The sequence below is a fragment of the Drosophila melanogaster genome, chromosome 2L, assembly GCF_000001215.4.
Source record: "Drosophila melanogaster chromosome 2L".
In the NCBI taxonomy this organism is placed as follows: domain Eukaryota; kingdom Metazoa; phylum Arthropoda; class Insecta; order Diptera; family Drosophilidae; genus Drosophila; species Drosophila melanogaster.
Window position 1 is genome coordinate 2,084,882 of NT_033779.5, and position 21,262 is coordinate 2,106,143.

The following is a 21,262-nucleotide window of genomic DNA, read 5'->3' on the forward strand; positions in this document are numbered from 1 at the left end:
GTCGGCCAAGTCCCTGGATATTTATATTATTTTTCTCTCAATATTCCTTTAAACTTGCCTTCGCTGGCTGAAAATTTATATTCAAGCCGCGATGAATTGCGAAGTTTTTCTCCGCTGAGTCTGCTAAAAAATGGAAAAACAATATATATTTCGTGGATTTATGCTGGCCATAACTTATCGATCTACTACTAGTTTCCCCACTTCTTAATTATCTCCGGCCAAATTTTATTCACTTTCGCCGCTCCTGGCAAACTTTTGCCGACTTTTCTTATCCTTTCGCGTAATAAATTATTTCTAACTCCCGTCACAAATCATGAGCTGCATAAACTTAACTTTCCAATCATGAATCATTAAACTATCGCAGAAAGCAGCTTGGTTGTTTGTTTCGCACCAAAGGCGACGGCAGGCAAACAATTTCGTATCAAACAGATTAAAACTTCGGCCCAACTATTTAGATACAAATGCAAACGGATGGTCAGCCACGAGAAATTCTCGCAAAGGAAAACAAATGCCGCAGAAAATGCAGGAAAGGTCAGGGTTTCGAGGAAAAAAAAACCAGGCGAAACTTAAAGTGCACGTACTAAATGTTTCCGGGTCGTAAATCAAATTGCTGGAAAATGCCTCCGCGAGGAGTAAAGTTCAAGAAAGTCTTTCTTTTTTAGTAGAGATCGTCCGCTTTTGGGATTCTTTGCTTAAATATTAGGCATGAGAAATTTATGCTCTTTATTACAAAAATATTTCCTTTTTTTTTTAAAACATACCACATATTTACTTCCATCGAATTCCTCAAAACTATAGCTTTAATTGTGAGCCCCACACTCACTGCAATACAAATCAAGCTGAAGAAAATGCATTCTTTTAACTTGCATTGCGGAAAATGCCTCCCTGCAAAATACATCAAGCTCACTGAAAAGAATTGTGGATTCGTTTGTAGATGCAAGTGCTAAAATGAAATATTAAATGATTTCAATTGTACTTTTAGCAAAGTTAACGAACTTTCATTTGAACACCTTTTACTATCGTTTCGCTGGTTTTCCCGAAGTGAAAGCAAACAATTTTCTCGGCAAATTGTACAGCCGGCATGCAGTGCAATCTAATCAGATCTAATGTTGTGCCTCCCGCGTTTTCCCGAGCTGCAGAACCCTTTGACTGAGGCCATAAAAAAAAACCCGCTGCGCCAATTCCAAGGAAAATGTGTTAATAAAAGGACAAAGAGTCCCATGGAAACGGAAGCCAAGAAAATTGAAATGAATAGAGCAACCACGTTGGGGCGTGGTCGGAGGGCAAGTGGTTTAAAGTTCATTTGCAAACAATCGGCCCGACGAACCCAGACAGTCTGCCCCAAAGTGTATGCCATGGATTTTCCATCTTGTGCCCAAATTATCCGGATCCTGACCTTTTAGTCTATTTGCGTCTGCGACTGCGTCTCTATTTCGCCCATTGTTTACTCGTACCTCGCCTGCATTTAACATCAGTTTTGGGCCCGCTCTCCTCTTTTTTTTTTCTTCCTGTTGGTCAATCCTTAGGCGAATTTATGTTGTGTGTATGTGTATGTGTGTGTGTGTGGTACAGACAGCCGCAGGCATTTCGATGTCCTTGCGCCACAAAAATGAAATGCAGCCAACAAGACGGGCTACAATGTCTGTTTGACTGACACACATGATGGGGGAAGGTGGGTGGTGTTGGGAGCTTGGGGATCTGTTGTTTGTTAGCGATGGGCATCCTTGCAAACATTGCACTTTTGGGTTAAGCAAAGCCAACGCTAGCAAAATTCTTTTTTGGCCAACCGCAAGACACACACACACACGCAGTCGGCCAAAAGCAATTCCATTTTTGCCTTAAAATGCACGAAAAGCGACGGCAGCAAGGCGATGAAAAACGGAAGAGTCAGCCGCCAGGAAAAGCGGGGAAAATCAGGCAAAGAAAAACTATAAACTATAAAGCTTAAAATAAAGCGTGAGCAAAATACGAGCATCTCTGAGATAACTTTAGTCCTGCTAGATTGATTAATTTGAGAATTTAAGTCTCAAGTGATATTTTAATCATTTAAGAAACTACTGAAACATTTCTCTCCGTGTAAAAGTGTGTGGAAGATGGCGAACAGCAGGGCACTATAACGATTTTTAGCTGGTACACGCATTACAAGTATTTTTATTTATTTTAAGCACAGCGCGGCAGCTAAAAATAAATGTAAGAGCGGAAAACGGCAGGCTGACTAGGAAAAGCAAGGAAAAGCGGAAAAGCTGAAGCTGTTCTTGTTTGAACTAGGAGTGTACAAGCGCACATGTATGAGTGTATTTGCATTGCATGAGCCAGGAGACACTCTAATGTGAATGTATAAGAAAGGACATCGCTGACTCAGCCAAGATGTTGATTCTTAATCAGCCTAACAAGCTTGCCACACATGAAAATGGGAGATAGGAGTTAAGAAGTTAATAAATTAAGGATAATTGAAATATGATCTGCTACCCTTTATTTTACTGAAGGGTCTAAGTATTATAACTGAGAAAATGTTGCATTTAAAAGCTTATATTAAACATACTTATAAATAATTTGATCTTTTCTCCAGAAATAGAATAATTTCCTCGGGGATTGCCACATTTGGGGACTTTTGTGCGTTGCCCAATCAATCATCGAAATGCTAATGCCGTAGATGACTTCATCATCTGCCGGCAATTCATTCCCTTCACATCCATTCTTATCATTTTAATGCGACTCCTCGACTCGACTCCTCCCTCTAAATATAATATTGTATAATATAATATAATACCAAATGCGCTGATAAATATCAAATCAAACCCCCAGCGAAACCCTCGCACAAGCATAATTTCGGAAACCTTTGCTGCAAAGCGTATTTCCCATTTCAGCATTTTCCGGCAAATAGTTTTCTCTTTTTCATGTGTGTGCCGGCTAACATATGTTTTCATTCCTTATTTTCCTGGGGCTCGCTTTTTTATTTTTGTCTGCAATTTATTTTATTGCCGCAATGCAAAATGGTTGTGTGTGCTGTGTGAGTGTGTGAGTGTGTCTTGTTGGCTTGTATCCGTATGTTTACCATTTGTATTTGGCCTGTTTAGCTGCTGTTGTTGCCTCGCCCGCTGGCTGTGGGCCGCCGCCCCCCTAACAACCCACCCACGTTTTCCACCCAGCTTTTCCAGCCCACACGAAATGCTGACACAAATGATGTGCTGCCTGCTTATGGCCGGGTACAATTAATGCGGCATCTGCTGCTGCGTCTGATGCTGCTGCTGTTTGTGCCTCAGTTGCTGCTGCGGCACTCACACCTGAATCTGCGGAGGGATTGTGGCATGCCGCATGGCAGCAAATGCAAATTATTGTTGTGCTTTCTCCAAGCGAAATAGTTATGTTTTCGATGCGAAGTTGAGAGATCTAATTAATTTTTGACTCGTATGTAAGCCTTTGTTAGCAAATAAATATTTCTGCACTTGTTATGAATAAGTAATTCAAAAAGTTAGCACATGCTATTATTTTTGCCTTGAAACTAGATTTATCTACATACGCATGAAAAGTGCGTTCAATTAGGTTAACATTTCGCATGGATTTTAAGCCTCGGCTTACCAGCGAGCACAAAGTTTTGAAAGAATTCTTTTTGGCCAGATTACCGACTTGTATAACTGCATGCAAGTTTAAATTTAATCTCCGTGCTAGATATCTATCTGCACGTTGCAACAACGGAATGGCTTTTCATTCGATTTTCTGTGCTGATGCACTGCAGCTGATGTGTGAATTTTTATACTTGCACCACTAATTCCGCCTGACGCCAAAAACTTTTGCGGTTGAATGACTTTTGTGGCATGTTCTCTGCCAACACACACGTGTGTGCCTAACTACACTCGCAAAAAACCTGTCATACTTTTGATTTTCACTACCAAAGGAAGTTTAGCCATTTGGTTGAAAGAGTATAGAGAACTTAGGCTGCTTTTCTACCAGTGCAGTGAGCTCGTTGTTGGTTCTGCGCCATATTTATGTTACGGTTACAAGGCTGCTTAAGTCCACATTAAGTTCGCACATCAGTTCCGTTTTCTTCACCGGCAGGAAAATATAAAGAGGCAGTCGCGGGTGGCGAAAATCCAGAAAAGTCGAGCAAGTGAGAGTCAAATCGATGGCGGAAATGTGGCATTTCGGGCCTGAAAGGTTTTTCTTCCTTTGGTTAAAAGCTTTCGATACTCGTATATTCGTGCACCGCAAGTCAAACAAATCGTTTACTAATTGGCAGTCATGTATGTCTGACCTTCAAGCGCCACAGTTGGCTGTGGCTCGATTTAAACAACCGAATGCCAATGGCAAAAGTTAGATTCTCAGAGGCCAGCACTCATACGCACCGTTGCCAGGAGGCAGTGCCTTTGATATCGCTGACTGCTGATGGGAAATGCTTTTGCAGCACGACGAACAGATCATGAAATTTAATTGGCTGGACTATGTGTGCCCATACATGCTGAGGGTAAGGAGCTTTAACTTTTCCCGGACCCTGGCTGAATGAATTTTCCTGTCAAAGCAATGACTTCGTCCTGGGGGAAAATCAGGCTCATCAAAAGGAGCATGCAATAAAACCTATTTTAAAATAATAACCCTGCAAAAACACCAGCGAGGGCAGTGCCACAAAAAGCTACGAAAAATTCATAAAGTATATGAAGTGTGTGTGAAAATCCCAGTGAAAAAAAGCGGAAAATCCCAGATGTAAAAAGTACTAGGAGACTGAGTACAAAATTAACATGAGCAAAACGTTGTTGGTGGCAGGGTATGAAGAGGGGGTAAAAAAACGCAGCTAGAAATTGCAATTTAATTAATGAAATGCATCGCAGACTGCGAAAATATGCAAGGCAGATAGGCAACTGTAGGAGAGGGAAAATGCAAATAGCCGCAAAATTGGGGCCTGGGCTGGGCGGAAAAGGGAAAGTGAAAAGTGCACAGCCGCTCCAATGGGGAAAATTACTAGAAAACCAAATTAACCAAATTAGCAAGCTGTAAATTCAGCTCCGCGCCTTCTCTCCATCTTCCTGCCAGCAGCTGCAGTGCGGAGCAAATTAATAAAGTTTCACATTATTAGCGGAGTTTTTTGCCCGGCAAAAGACGCCGCCGCTTTGCTTCGGCATTTTCCATTTCCCATTTTCCATTTCCCAGTTTCCATCTTTGCAGCCAGTTGTGTCTGACTCCAAACCAAACACGAGTCCTGCCTCATTTCGCTGCCGCTGTACTTTTCCGCTGGCCAAATTTAATTCTTCTCGTAGTTTTAAGCAGGCCAAAGTTTACTTTTTCTGTTTGAGTGTGTTATGGGCCCTAAGTAAGTTGGCCAACTTGGATATTTTTCGCTCTTCGCTTAAATTATATGCGCAAGTTTGGCCAACAACTTTTTGGGGCGATGCGAGCAAGTTTCGCTTAAATTTATCTTCCGTTTCCTTTGTCGCTAAAAGCGGCTCATATAGCGAACTTATATGCTGGCACAATGGCGGTGGCATAAGTAGTGCTTCTTGAGGAATCGCAGAAATTAAGCTCATATAATAGAGTAAGCCATAAGTACCTGTCACCCTCAAATATTCAGTTATTTGTATTTAATATAGTTTCCGTTTCAGCGCTTATGGCTTAATGGCGCTATTAACTTGACCGCTGCTGTGGGCATGAATTCACGCATATACGGACACCGCATTACGTTGACAGTCCGCAGAGGAAGATGCGGCAAAAAACTAAAGCGAAAATGAACAACACAAAGCAATCCTGGTCACAGGACCTACACACACACACACACACACATACAGAGGCAGGCAGGATGCTGAATTCACAACGCGTCGTACACGCAATTGACCTAATTTGGCCCCTCGAATCCTGCGATCCTGCCAGCCTCGCTGGCTCGCTGCCTCGGAACCTCGTGTCCCTCCACGAGTTATTTCCTACTCGACGTCGCGGTAATGGTCGCCGTTTAGCTGCGGGTCCTGGTTTGCCGCCAGGATGCGGCCAGGATGTGTCGCGATGTGCGGCAGGATGTGCAGCTCGCCGCCTCGCAGGATGCACTTTACCCAATATTGTATTTCCCGCTTATATTTTTCCATTTTCCGCATGTCTGTGTGCGCTCGTTTCAAAAATTCATGGCAGCTTTTCAAGGGGTCTAGTCCTGTTAGTCCTGCCAGTCCTGCCCGTCCTGCGCCCCCTCACTCACCTAGTCACCAAAAAATATTTTAGTACCTGAGTGCGGTGTGTTTTTGTTTTATTTGTATGCCATGCTTTACATAATTAAGTTCTTGTCGATGGCAAAGTTTTTGACATTCACTCATACGAGCCGGCAACTTTTGGCTGCTGAAAATTCTGCACATGGCTCGAAATTAATTTCATGGTCCCAACTCGGCAACAGCAAGGACACACAGCCAGCACAGAAACTAGCAGGCAACACATGTTTTTAGAACGTGTTAATTAGGTGAATTTCTGAGATGAATTCGCAGCACACCTTCCAAATCAAGAGCATACGAGTATTTGAAGAGGAAGTGAGTGCGGACCAAAAAAGAACCTTGAACTAGTGGCAAATTGCTAACAAGGTCGCCAAAGTTTCCACAGGTGGTGACTTTAATTGGCAGGGGCCTTCAATCAAGTCAACTTTAATTGCCAAATGATGAAACTATTAATAAGGAATATGAAGACTCATATTACAAGGTATTCCAGGCATGAGGCCATAACTATTCCCGATCAATTGAATGGGGGACCCGAGTGGAATCAATGCGAATTTATGCCCCAATCAAGCCTAAGAAGTTGGGAAAATTGCAGAGACTCGCAGAACTGCAAAGGCGTTCATATTGATTTATAAATTGTGCAAATTCCGCTGGCATCAGCAGCAAACAAACTTCCAATGGGCCAACTTTCATCCAACTAACCAACTATCTGTATCTAAAGGCCGCCCCCTCAAGGCCGTCCTAATTGCATTTAATTAGCTGCCACGATGGCCTCATTTTGCCGCCTTTCTTGCTGCTAACGCTGAAAAGTTGACCGACATAAATTTCATTAATTAGTTGAAAATTTTTGGCCGGCGCTTTGCAAGCAACAATTTGTGAAGATTTGTTAACGCAGCTTGGTCATTTGCCACTGGACCTTTTCGGCCATTAAACAAAGGTATTTACGTTCGTCCAGTAAGGCCAGTAAGTCAGCTCAAAATGAGCACTTGTGTGGGAAAACTTGGCTACTCAAGATCAACCGCCAAGTGGCGGCCGAATATGAAAACTCTTAGCCGAAACATTTGAAAAGTTTTCCAAGCGAAACTTGGCCAACTTTAAGCGGCTGTGATAGGCAAACAAGTCGTCTAATGTTCCACTTTCTCGACAGGATATCCCAGACATAAAGCTCGGGGATTGGAGATTGGGGATTGGGATTGGGATTGAATGGAAACTCGTTGGCCATTGACAAATTCGGGACTGGGGGATAAATCAATTGAAAATATTAATGAATTATTTATGAGATAAGGCGGAGGGCAAATAAAACCGGAATAGGAAATAAAACAAGTCCGACGGCAAAGCCAATGCGAAATCCCCCCGAGTGCAAGCCGCAAGAGGAAATAGAAGCAAAAAGGAAAAATATTGAAAAAGCGAGGGAAAAGCGAGGGAAAGGCGAACAAAAAAAAACAAAGAAAACGCCCGACCAAAACCAAAACCAAAGCTGAAAAAAGAACGTAGAACTGTAGAAAAATTACGCTGGAGACTAATAAAACAAGATTATTGCGGTAGAACCGCAGACAATTGGCGTGGCAAGAACCAAGGGGGGGGGGGGCTGCTTTGGGCCCGAAACTAGACAATGAGCCAGGCCATAAATCAGCTGCCGCAGAACGCAGACAACTGCAGTCGGAAAACTGTGCGCTGGTGGCTGGGAAAGCTCAGCAAACTCGCACGCATTTAAGCAGTTTTCCCAGCACGATGGTGCGGGACAATCCGAGCGGAAAAGCGCCGGACAGCAGCAGGCTTTTCCTGGCAAGCCCGGAAAACGCACCGTGTAAATATTAAATATTGACCAGCCTCGGCACGCAGCATGAAATCACTGAGTGGGACTTCTAAAGCCGGCTAGAAATGTGTCCGGAATTCAATTTCGTTTGACACGTCCAAGCAAATGCAGTGAAAATTGCCAGCAGCCGAGGGAAAATCAGTTTCCATCACTCACAACGAGATAAACAGGGCTGGGGGGGAAGGGAAGTGGGAGAAATGGGAAGTGTCGAATATTCGAAACACCCGAAATGGGGACTGTGAAAATTCAAAGGCAATATTAATGGCAAAATTAATTAGAACGCATACTAACTGGCGGCTGCTGAAAATGTACTCAATTATCCTGCACAAATTTTATTGCTTTCGAGCTGAAATTAATTATAAATTTATTATTGGCCCAAGACAAACATATTACTGAGGTAAATTACGCTGGCAACGAGCAAATGTTTGCCTTTCTTAAATTTAACATTTGGCTGCACAAATTAATAAGGGATTTTACGTTAAACTAAATTAGTTTTATATTCAAAGTAAAAACAAAATGACGGCTGTTTGTATCTTCAAATATTTGCATTTCCCTCATTTAAAATGGCCTTGCTTCAAACAAACTATTTGTAATCGAAAGTTGTTAAATATTTATTGAACACTTAGACCAATTCAGCGAAACAATTCATTAGTTGCTTACAATAAATAATAATAATAATAATTATTATTACTATTGTCCACCGCAAAACAGGAAACAACTTTCACGTCCGCGGCAGCAAATAGAAAATGTCCGGTGTAATGCAACTCAAACGCAGATCGCGGAAAAACTCAACTCATATGGCGCCGAAAACGGGAAAACCCATCACTCGCCGGGGGATTTTCATGCTAGAAAATTAATTATTAACAAATTGCTCAGCATGAAAGCGAAACAAATGAACGAACGAATGGCTCGTGTTATTGCAATTATGGCTGCTGCTGCAGATGCAGATGCAGATGTGGCACATGCTGCTGCTGCCCTTCGGTGTTGTGAGCAATTTTCTGCATTATGCATTAAATGCAATTTGAACTATTAAAGCATACTTTTAGTGCACACTTTGCACTGGGCGTTCGCCGCTCGGGGGCGTGGCCCGTTGCTAAATGGACGGCGGCCATTTCAGCTATTTTCCACGCACGTAAACATAATTTGCATTGCTCTGAAATATTATGGCAGCAGCTAAAACTATGCAGCACAGCATTTTCCCGCTTTTCCGCCGCTTTCCCGCTACCCTGGCTGCAAAACCGATGGCAAAAAGTTCAAGTAGCAGCGCAAACAGATAGGATGGCACAGAAAATGCCACAGAGATGACCCCTGAACTTTGTCTAGCTAAATGGATGACCGTTCTTATCAATAATATAGCTTAACTACTTTTATAATTAAGTCCAATAAACAAGAAATCAATAATGTTTACCTTACTACAACCTTAATTCTGAATAAATTCGTTAGTTTTTCGGCCAATTTTACCAATTTTGGCCAACCAAAATGCAGCCAGGTCAAAGGCCAAAAAAGTGGCAGATCTGCTGAGAGGGCTAGAGCACTTACCGTTACAGAATGGCCAGAGTAGCGATTGTTGTTGCTGCTGCATTATGCTAACAACTAACGCCATTATTATAATAACTGCTCGCGTCGTCGCCGCTGCCCTTGTTGTTGCTGCTGCTGCTGCTGCTGCTGTTGCTGCCACTGATGTTGTTGCTCCTGCTGCTGCTGCTGCGACGTCGACGTCAGCAGCATGGCCTGGGCTACGCGGTTCGATGACGTCGACGTCGTCGGCGCCGCTGCGACGCAAAAATCCGCATAAATTTATATTGCAAATTTGTTTCGCCGCCCGTGGGTCCTTTTGGTCCTGTTGGTCCTGTCGGTGCTGTTGTTGGTGCTGTTGGTGCTGCTGCTCCTTGTGTTGTTTAACAATAACTATTGCCGCAGGCATCCAGCGAGATTTAATAGTTTTTGCCTGTCGTTGAGTTTTATTTGCCAGTTTTCAGCTGATTTTTCTTCTTGCTGCATTTAAGTGCTGATGCTGCTGCTAATGTTGCTGTTGTTGCTGCTGATGTTGCTGCTGCTGCTGCTGCTGCCGTCGTTGTCGACTGGAGCAGCATAGTGCGCCATTCGCTGCTGCCGCTATTATATTTTTGTTTTATGCTGGCTTAAACTTTTACTTTTACTTTTACTTTAGCTGGCCGTCAATGAAATATTTGCGCTAAGCGGACAAGAGCAACATTGCTGGTAGTGTTTTTATGGCTCAGCTGCTGCTTTCGGTTTTATCTCGGTTCACTTTGGCTACACCCACCTCCGGTTTGCTTCACTGCACTGCAAAAATCAGCAATGAAGCAATCACTTTCTGTTGTTCAAACCCCGCAGCAACATGACCGAGATGGTGGCAGAATAGATGGGCGGGGGGATCTGGGCGAATTGCTCGGATTTAAAAGGGGGGTTGCGAAATAGAGTTAGAGTGTAAAACGCTCTGCCGTTTAATGGGCAGCACTGCCGTAATAAAGATATCTGCCCCTTGTGTGAATTGAAATGGCCCCCGGCAAAATGTTTTCATTTGCAAGTAGCACGTTGCAAGTGGCAAAGGAAATGTTAGTTTTTGTTGATTTCAGCAGCTTCTCTCAGTTTTAATTGCCAGCTTTCGTTATTGTTTCGACTTAGGCTTAAAAACTTCAGGCTTGGGTCTTTAGAAGCACACATGGTGTTTTAAAACATTAGAAATGGTTTTCTAAGCAAATAAAGCTAAAGCCTTCAATTCTTTTAGTATTTAAGTAAAAACCTATAGATTTTCTATATTTAAATTGGCCTAATCCATTTGTTGCACTGCACTTAATTCGCAAACTTTCTAAATGGCCTGTTAAATTTAATTCCCCGCTTCGTGGTCTAATAGTACCTGCACTTTAATGGGTATTTTCGCAAGTCGCCTGTTGCTCGGCGCATCAACACTTTTGCTTTCCATGGTTTCGCTTGGCGAGTGGCAAAGTTTCCAGCTTTCAGTTTGCCATTTTAGCTGCCACTTTCGCCGGCACTCCAGTTTGCTCCGCATTGCACCCAGAAAGGACCTCTGCCCACTGGTCTCCTTGCCAGTTTCCTTTTGCACATCAGTTTACGTGGCCATTTCTATCTTTCGCCCCCACGGGCTCTCTTGGCCATTTGCTGTTAGTCTAATTTAATTGCATTCGTGGCTCGTTTTGTTACGTATACGCAGGGTGGGCTGCTGACCATTGAGCTTACAGTGCGCAATGCCCTGACCTGCTCGTGTCCTTGCTGCTCTGCATTCCTTTGTCAATGCCCTTAATCCTTATCAGTTGCCAACAAAAAAAAAGAAAAAAACAAACAAAACAAAAATACAACAAAACAAAACAAAGCTGCAAAAAATCGACAGAACAAACAAAATAAAAAAAAAGCGAATGGCAAATACCCAGCTCTCTTGGCTTATTTTCCTGCTGACCCCGTTTTTGCCCCTGCGTCGCCACTTTCACTTTTATATTCAGGTGCAAGGTAAATGATTTATTATCGAGTGGCGGCCGAATGGCGATTGCGGTCTGTGCGGCCATTCTTTAAACAAACCATCGTAATTAATGATACAGAAAATGAAATTCAGCACACACACAAAACTTCGCCGCAGATTTATTGCCTTGCACTTGAACCGAACAATAAATAAATAGTTCTAGGATTTGGATTCGGAGGTGAAAGTTGTTGTGGGAGGGGGGGGGGGGGGTTGGACTTGAAGATGGGAGGCGTGGCAGGAAACTAATGACTGTGGCTTGTCTGCTGATTAGCTAAGTGTACGTTGTGTTGGCCAGTGTAATTGCAATGGCCAGCGTTTAAGCTGAAATAGTTAGGACTAATTAGAAACTGAACTAAGTGGAAGTGGGTGGAAGTGGGTGGCAATAAAACTTGAATTAAATATATATTTTAAAGGTAATACTGAGAAATACGTGTAGTTTTTCTCTCCACATTCCCCACCCAAAGTGAGGAACATAAAAAAAATTTAATACATTTTTAAGCGTGTAAGAGTATAAGGCTGGGAAGAGGCAAAATCAAATAATTAAAAAGTTTTGTGCTGAGAAGATTAAACTTTCCCTTAAACGATCTACTTAGGTTCGCTCATGATTAAAATCATTTTTTCTATGAAATTTGTGGCATGATATCAAATATTTATTTACACAGAAATCGAAGCCCCAACGAGAAAGTTTCCAATGACAAAGGAAATAATTTTCTGCCCTCTGTCATTTTTGAGCTCGGCATTAACATCCGCACGTAAAATCAACTTTAATCAGACGCCTCCACCTGCGATTCGATTCTCCGCAGGAAAGCCCGGCGAACCAATCAATAAAATGCCCTTTAATAATGTCGAAAAGAAGACCCGTCCGGGCAGTCATAAAAAAGCGTTCCAAAAACGATATGAAATATGCTTCATAAAGATTAAAACCTGTTCTTTCTCCTCGGCCTGCGGCAACAGATGCAGCGGAATGTGCCAGGACACATGTGCGGCCGACTAGACGTGAGTCCTGGCAACATTTTATTATCCTGGCATGCCAGCACGGACCACAAAGTGCGGCCAACAGCTTGGGAAGCCTTTCGCAAGCCACCTATGAACTTTGCTTCTGCCGTCGTCTAAGTCCTCTGGGTACACAGAAAGAAATCGGACAGTACATAAAAATTAATTTCCGCTAAAGAGGTTGATAAAGTTTGCCGAAGGACATGAGCAAGCTATTGAATGAGTACTAACTTTTAAGGCTAATGATTTAAATTTCAGGAACTTCAGGTATTCCTAAAGAGATTTATTTCCCATAATATTTCGTTTTTTCGGGTGTATGTGCCCATAGCTAAGCGGCTTGGCCCGGTTTCAAAAAAGCTGCAAGATGGAGGCGTGGAGCACAGTTCCAGGCGGAAGAACAAGGAACAGAGAGGAAGGATCTCCTGTCGGGAAGTCTGTCAATAAGCGTTGCTCCACAAGATTTCGTGTGGTGTGTGCGTGTGTTGGTGTCGGTCTTTTCGCAGGCGCGTGTTTATGAATTATTAGCATAAACAATCACAAAGACTAACTCACACACGCACACATGCGAACACAGAGCATTATGTCCTGCATGAATTCTGATTAAATGTAATGCGCTCAAAGCGCATTCAAAGCTGGCATTGAATTATTGATTCTCCCTTTTGGCCAGCCACTGTCATCAGCCGGCTAGCCAAAAAGTGGCCAACGAAACTCTGGAGGCGAAATAGCCCCCAAAACTGAAAATGCCACCCAACCGCCGACAATGGCGTTCATTATTCAGGATATGTCCTTGGGCGGGCGTTAAGCTTTCAATGTGATTAGGTGAGCCCAAGTCCTCAGCTTGGCCAAGCAAACGTATGTATGTATACAAGCAAACATCTATGTGGGTTCACACTCCATTAGAGTTGAAAATTCTGCCCGATTTCGGGCTAAAATTCTTTGGCTTAAATTCGTGCGGTTGGACCAGACAACTTAAGGAACTTTTCACGGGCCCCCAAGGCGCCGGGGAAAAAAAGCATTTCCCTTTTTACATTATTTATTCGACCCTTGACAGCCTTTTCATATATATTTTATACATTTTTATGCCTTTCCTCACATTGAAGAATTTTAATTTTCGGCGCGCCCAAGGACGAAGACAGGAAACTTTTTGGGAAAGGGACAGGCAACCTAAGCCATCGAACGAGCCGGTGTCCTTGCTGCTCTTGATTGATTGGTGGCAGTCGGAACAAAAGTCCTTGCCAAAGTCAGGTGAATAGTCAGGTGTCAATCGTAAGCCGGGCCACAGCAAGGACACAACAGGACACCTTTTTCCGACTCTGCGCCAAGATGTATGGCAATGTAAATAAGACTTGGAGCCGTCCTGATTTGAGTTCGGTGTCCTCTGCCGTTTTTAATTGGCTTATGAGTCAAGAGCCTTAAAATGACATTATTGCCAGAGGATTCTTTGTCTGCGTAATTGCTGAAGTGTGTTCAAAATGTGTTTAATTAAAAATGTAATTCGGCAAAGTCGCAAAAGCACCGTGCCATGGAAGTTTCTATTCTTAGTACGCGAAGGGGTTTTTTCACTGCACTGAAAAGTGTGGCGCGCTTTAAGGACGACTTTAATTAGGACTTATGCACATAACTACAGTTGCTGCGAGCTGTACAACTTTCGAAAGCCGGCTAATCCATTGAAAAACAAAAGCGCGAACCACTAGTCGTTGGCCCCTTAAAACCCCGAACACACAACTCCCACCAAACCAAAGCGAACCCATCCGGCACATCCAAACCAAACCACGCCAAAAACCCATCCAAACAAACCAGTGCAGAACAAACTCGAGCACTTCTCCTGCACTTGTACACGGCCAAAAGGGCTGGCATTAGAGCCATCAACGCGGCCCGATTGCATGTTTGGGCCACATTTTGGCCTAGCTCTACTACACACATCACACACACGTGCACGGTGAGAAAATGCGTTGTGTATTCAATTAGGGATCTTAATGATTTATTTGACTTTTTATGCTCCAATTTCCGGAACCTTTTGAATCAGTTAATCTAATTCTGGTCATTAGCATAAGCCTGCATGATTTACTACATGTATTTATGGCTCTTTTTATGCAATTACCAATCAACTCAATTAACAAAATAATGCAAACTCACTGCACATGGGTAATGGAAACCTAATGTCATATATTAAAGTAATATCATCTAATTTATTCAATTTGTGTTTCATGACAATCCGATACTGTAGCAATAGTGATTTAATATAATTTGTGGACTTTGTATACTATTTGATTCGCTTATCTAGTTTCAATAATACTCGAACTTTGAACAAAATAGTTAGCATAGTTTTTCTTAAATTTCCAACAATACATTTTCTATTTTACATAACAAATATCCTCAAATATCTCAGCACATTTTAGTCGAATAGCTAAGGCTATGCACCTTTTTTATGTGCGCTATTATTTTTCACCGTGCCTCATCTATCTCCTATAAAAAAGCAAATTGCTTGACGATTTTCGCGTCATTTTCCGACCTCACTTGGGGCATAAAACCAGGACCCTGCCCATCCTACCATTTCCACGCCTGGCTGAGCATAAATCACACGAAGGACGAAAGGAGGAATATGTGTTCAGTGTTCAATGTTCGATGTTTGTTTTTGAGTGGGAATTCGGCACATTTTGCTGCATACTTTGGGGCGCCAAAGGGCTGATTGCAATTGACAGTTTATTTATTCATTTTGACAGTTTTATGGACACGCACGAACGAATCGGCGATTAGGGGACTTCATTTCATGGTTAATCCGTTACAAATGTCAACTGTCAATTGGCTGGTTTTGTTTTTCATCCACCCCATGACATAATCCGAAAAATCCCCATAATGGGCATTCTTAAACAGGCCTAATTGCAGTTGCATGTTAAGTAGATTAAATATGCAAAATCCTAGTTTATACGGCTGACATTTGACACAGTTGCTTATTGTTATTGCTGTCCTCCATCTGATATCTGTTATCTGTTATCTGTAATCTGTAATCTGCTGTTTGTTCGTTGTTATTGTTTTTCCAGTCTGCTGATTGACAATGACGTGCCATTGTAAAATCCCAAATAAGAAGACTTTACTCGTTGAGTTTTTGTAAGAAACCTGATTTTATTTGGAAATATCTTCGGTTTAAATAGGTGACATGAGAATCGCATCTTAAAGTAAATGGCCTACGCAGAGGCCTACGTAAATAGTCCCCGCCTTATCGAGGTCCCACGCTCGGGCACATCTGCCTATCTTGAGCGGCGAGGACCTTATCTGTGGTCTCCCACTAAGGGACTATTTTAGGAGGCGGGGAACGATCTCAAGTGACTGACTCATGTAGTGTGCACTTAAATTACATGTTTTTGAGCAATGCACCCATGTCGCCTTAGATAACAAAATCCTAAATATAATTTATCGCTCTCGATTCATTTACATAAGATATGAACGGAGCCCAAAATTGTAAGTCTTTAAATATATTCGTGTTCATGTGTGAACATTCTGCCAAAGGGCCAGCAAAGCTGAGATGTACATTAGTATATTAGTTGCATTTATAACAGTAGTGGACTGTATTTATTTGATATATGTTCATTTATTTTGCAACTAAGATTTCAATGGGCCTAGTTTTTCTGGCTTTTAATTTTATTGGATTACAATTATGGTTTATATTATTTTTAATTCAACAATTTGTACTTAATTAACTTATTTTAAACATTTTGCTTTTTCTATGTAGAAGTACATTTTCTATTAGTGGACTGTATATTTTTATTTGTTATATTATTTTATTGTTTATTTACTATTGATATTTATAGTACTGGCAACGGACCTGCAAAGGTTATTGCTTGCATTCTTTGTTGCACAGCACATTTCCGTATGAAATATATTATTAATACTATCATTAGTATTAAAGCAATAATTAATCCAGCATGTCCGGAAATATGATGGAAATGTAAATCTTTCAATTTTTGATGGTTCTCTTTCATAAATTTAATTTCATTATTCAATCGTTCAAATTCCTCAGTATGATTTAATATTGATAGTTTCAGCGGATCCCAAATAATCTTCGGCACTCCACTAACTTCTCCTATATAAGGTGTTGATAATAATTCTTCACTTTCGGACTGAATGTTATGGTGGGCAACTAGAATTTTATCGTCGGTTCTTGCCGTACAATATGGCGCAATGCTTAAAACTCCTTGCTGAGGCAAATCAAACAATTCAATTTGAGAGCCAGTACATTGCAGACGGACTTTTGAATTCGCAGGAACCTTAAACAACCAACTACTTTTCTTTTCTAACTCTACCCAGTAACTTTTAGAGTCGACTACTGTTTTATAGATGCAGTTCGCCGCTTTATCTGGCTTTAGAGGCTGAATCTCACATGCATTATCATTCGCTGAATTCCAGGGCCAACTTCCTTTGCATATTCTCTTATTTAGTTGCCATTTCTGACATTGATTTAATGTGGCTTCCGTCATTATGTGATAGGAATCTATCTCAAAATTATAAATTAAATATTCGGACGTTGTATGCACCATTATTATCCGATCTTCATTTCGAATTGGCACCGGAATAAGCCTGAACAATTTGGATGGATGCCTGCTAAACAGAGGCACTTTTGCACTAATGATCAATTTATCGTCGATGAATAAACCCCTGGCTGTTAACAGTGTATACACCTCCTTAAGTTCCGTACCTGACCGTTTTCCTGGAATTACTAGGTTCTCTGAAAGACTCTGCTGAATTTTGGCAATTTCTTTTTTAAGCTGATTTGGCCTGAGAATATTTGTATTTAGCCTACCGTGATTAATATCAATCAACAGGCTTATAATGCCTGCTTGAATTTTTTCGCCTTCTTCAATCAATGAGTGTAGCTGTTTCGTAATCATAAAGAATTTTATTGATTCCTTATAAACATAATAATTTTCTTTAAGAACTTCTGTCATGTTCTCAATTCTTATTTGCATACTTCTAAAATTGGAGTTAACATCTTCTGTTGTTCTCTTTAATAGATTAGAAGTTGAATCAACCACAGATGTTTGTTTTTGAATTAGTTTATCAAGGTTGTTCTGGTTATCTAACAAATTCTTCATATTTTCTTCTAATTGCTCTCTATCATCTTCATCCATTATACCAAATAAAATATGATACAAGGAACCCATAAATTCGAAAGGAGCACGCTTGCTTCTAGATCTAGACTGCATCATAAACAATTTATTGTTTTCTTCAAGTTCCGATAACTGACTTTGCATATTATCTAAGACTAGACTACATTGCTCTTCAAAGCTATGAAGTCTTTCGCAAACTTTCCTCATACTTTGTATAAGCGCATTACCCTTTGTTAACATTTTAAAATATGGATCCATTTTATAATAGATAACCAAATTCCAAGAAGTACTCACAATCTCAACATCTCCTAGCGGGTCTAGATATATTGCTGAGGTTTTATTTATTTTGTCTATAGAATATCTTGGTGCTATATCTTTAGGTAATGCGCTAGAAACTTGACAACTTAACACAAACAACAACATTGCCATAATGATTCCGATCTTGGACATTCCCGATGTCGCTCTAGTTCGTCTTTTTGGCTCTTGGTCAGCCTCATTTTTGTCAACAGACTTTATTCCTTCCAAGGGACAAATTTTAGTAATGGGTCTAGTGATATATCCTTCCTGCATCTTTACTTTAGCCACTCGGACCTTATCATCATTCCCCTTATGCACCTTTTCCACCTTTCCTAAAGGCCATCTTGCAGGATGACAATTCTCATCCTTTAATAAAACTATTTGCCCTTCTTCTATATTAGGAATTTCCTTTTTCCATTTATTCCTTTGCTGGAGCGTATGCAAATATTCACTTTTCCACTTAACCCAGAAATCTTTCTTTATTTTTTGGATAAGTCTCCACCTATCCAAATTTCCGATTTTTTCATCTTCCATTGGTTCGACTATTTCTAAAGGTGGTCTTCCAATTAAAAAATGACCTGGTGTTAAAACTTCTTGTTGGTCCTTCTCACTAACTATAGTGTATAATGGCCTTGAATTTAAGCATGCTTCTATTTGACATAAAAGAGTTGACATTTCTTCGTAAGTCAAAATAGTGTCGCCGATTATACGCTTTAAATGGTATTTCATTGACTTAACTCCAGCTTCCCAAATACCTCCGAAATGAGGTCCTGCCGGGGGAATAAAATGCCAATCAATCCTGTCCTTTTCAAGCTGCGCTGCAATCGTTATATTTTCTTGTATTGCATTAAATAACTCTTGATCTAATTTTCTTGCAGCTCCTACAAAATTTGTTCCGTTGTCTGAATAGATATTGGAACATTTTCCCCGTCTAGCAATAAATCTTCTGAGTGCTGCTAAAAATGCGTCTGAAGTTAGATCGCTTACCATTTCTAAGTGTATGGCTTTGGTGGCCATGCAAACGAATACAGCAACGTATCCTTTAAATGTTTTTTGGCCACGATTTTTTGAACATTTAACATAATAAGGACCTGCGTAATCTATTCCAGTATTAAGAAACGGGAATGTCATCGTCACTCTATATTTTGGCAAGTTACCCATTATTTGCTGAGCTGTATTTTGTTTATACCTTGCACACGTTACACATTCTCTTAAATACTTTTTCAACGAATTTTTCAACCCGAAAATCCAATACTTTCTTTGGATATAGTTTCGCATTAGGTTTATCCCTCCATGCAATGTTTCCTTATGAGCATTTTTTATTAATAAGCTTGTTAGGTGGCATTTTTCTAAAATGATTGGATGTTTAACATTAAATTCTGCATTGGAATTTTGCAATCTTCCTCCAACTCTTAGAACCCCATCCTTGTCCAAAAATGGATTCAATGACAATATTTTATTATTTGTCTTGATTTCCTTTTTGATTTTAAGGCACTTTATCTCTTGCCTAAACTGGTATTCTTGTTGTTTCTTAATAACAACTGTTTCCGCTATTCTTATCTCCTTTACTGAAATAATTGATGAATAGGCTTTATTTCTTGTTTTCATCTGCACGAATCTATTTATGTATGCTATTATACGTATAAGTTTTTCTATACTGGAATACCTTTCTATTAATTCGTAAATAGGATCATCTATTTTGTCATTTAATACCGTATTTATTAAGACAGGTTCTTCTACAGACTGCTGCCGAGGCCAAAGTTCTTTTGGGTCTGCTAGCCATTTCGGACCTTTCCACCAAAAATCACAGTTGATCAACTGGTTAGAATCCACTCCCCTGGATGCTAAATCTGCTGGATTATCCTCTGACTTAACATGATTCCATTCAGTATTTTTTAATTTCCGAATGTCATCCGTTCTTCTTTTTATAAATTTGATCTTACTTTGACCACTGTTAATCCATGCTAAGGTAATCGTGGAATCACTCCAAGCATAGATCTCCATTATATTGTCAATTGATCCTTTTAGTCTTTGGATTAATTCACTAAGCAGGTGAGCTGCACACAGCTCGAGTTTGGGAATTGTCTTCCTATTTTTTATAGGGTTGACTCTACTTTTGCTAGCTATTATATTAACATGAGGTCCTACTTTAGCATAGACTACTGCAGCATATGCTTTTTCGGAGGCGTCCGCAAATCCGTGAATCTGAATGACTGAAGAACTGTTTGAATTAATCCACCTTGGGATTCGAATATTCTCTAACAATAATAAATTTTCTTTATATTTTTCCCAATAATTTTTATCTTCTATGGATAATTCCTGATCCCATTCACTTTTATTTATCCAAAGTTTTTGAATAAAAAGTTTTCCTGAAACCGTGACTGGTGCCAACCATCCTAACGGATCAAATATTTTTGCTAGCGTTGATAACACAACGCGCTTATTTATATTTTTTGATTCATCATTACAATTTACGCTGAACTTAAATAAATCCTTTTGAGGTTCCCATTTTAGTCCTAAAGTTTTAACACATTCATTTTCGATAATATTGAGAACCTTATTGTCCCCTGTGTCCTCCACAGTGGTTAATATTTTGGAATTGTTGGAAATCCATTTCCTTAAGTTGAATCCAACTTTCTGCAATTCATGGGGAATTAATGTTATTAATTTATTAGCTTCTTCTACCGAATCAGCTCCAGTCATTAGGTCATCCATATAGAAATCATTCCTAATTATTGCACTAATAACTTGGTTTTTACATTTATCTGCAATATCTACCAGAACCCTGGTAGCCAAATATGGTGCAGATGCAGTTCCGTAAGTGACTGTGGTTAATTTATATGTTTTAATTTTTTCTTTTGGAGAATTTCTCCATAAAATATATTGATATTTTTGATCATTATTATCTATTTTAATTTGTCGGTACATCTTTTCAATGTCTGCCGAAACAACAAATTCCCATTTTCTCCATTTAATAATAATGTCAAAAATATCTTTTTGAACTCGTGGCCCAACCCACATTATGTCGTTCAAACTTTTGTTATTCGTAGTTTTTGCTGAAGCATCAAAAACTACTCTCAATTTGGTCGTAAGGCTTGAATCTCTAATCACTGCCTGGTGCGGTAAAAAATATTTGCCTTCATCACTCACTTCAATCATGTGTCCTAAATCCATGTATTCATTCATGAATTTAGTGTAGTCAACCTTAAGTTTTTCATTTCTTTTTAGTTTTTTCTCCAGATTCATGTAACGAGCTATCGCTTGTTTCTTTGAATCTCCTAAGGTGACATCCTCCTTGAATGGAATTGACACAATGTATCGCCCATCTGAATCTTTTTTTGTCGTTTTGATAAATTTATTTTCACAGATTTCAGACTCG

General features: G+C 40.4%; 1 protein-coding gene across 3 annotated transcripts in view, besides 1 other annotated feature; it reads right to left on the reverse strand.

The window, feature by feature from the left end:
- Positions 1-21,262, reverse strand: part of dpr3 (defective proboscis extension response 3) — a 51,089-nt gene that overhangs the window by 26,092 nt on the left and 3,735 nt on the right. For all 3 annotated transcript variants that reach the window (NM_001272973.1, NM_001014459.2, NM_001272972.1), the window contains exon 2: positions 9,532-10,291. In NM_001272973.1, coding sequence (NP_001259902.1) covers positions 9,532-9,916 — 385 coding nt within the window. In that variant the 5' untranslated portion in view covers positions 9,917-10,291. The remainder of the gene's footprint in view (positions 1-9,531; positions 10,292-21,262) is intronic.
- Positions 15,549-21,262: part of a mobile genetic element that runs on past the window's edge.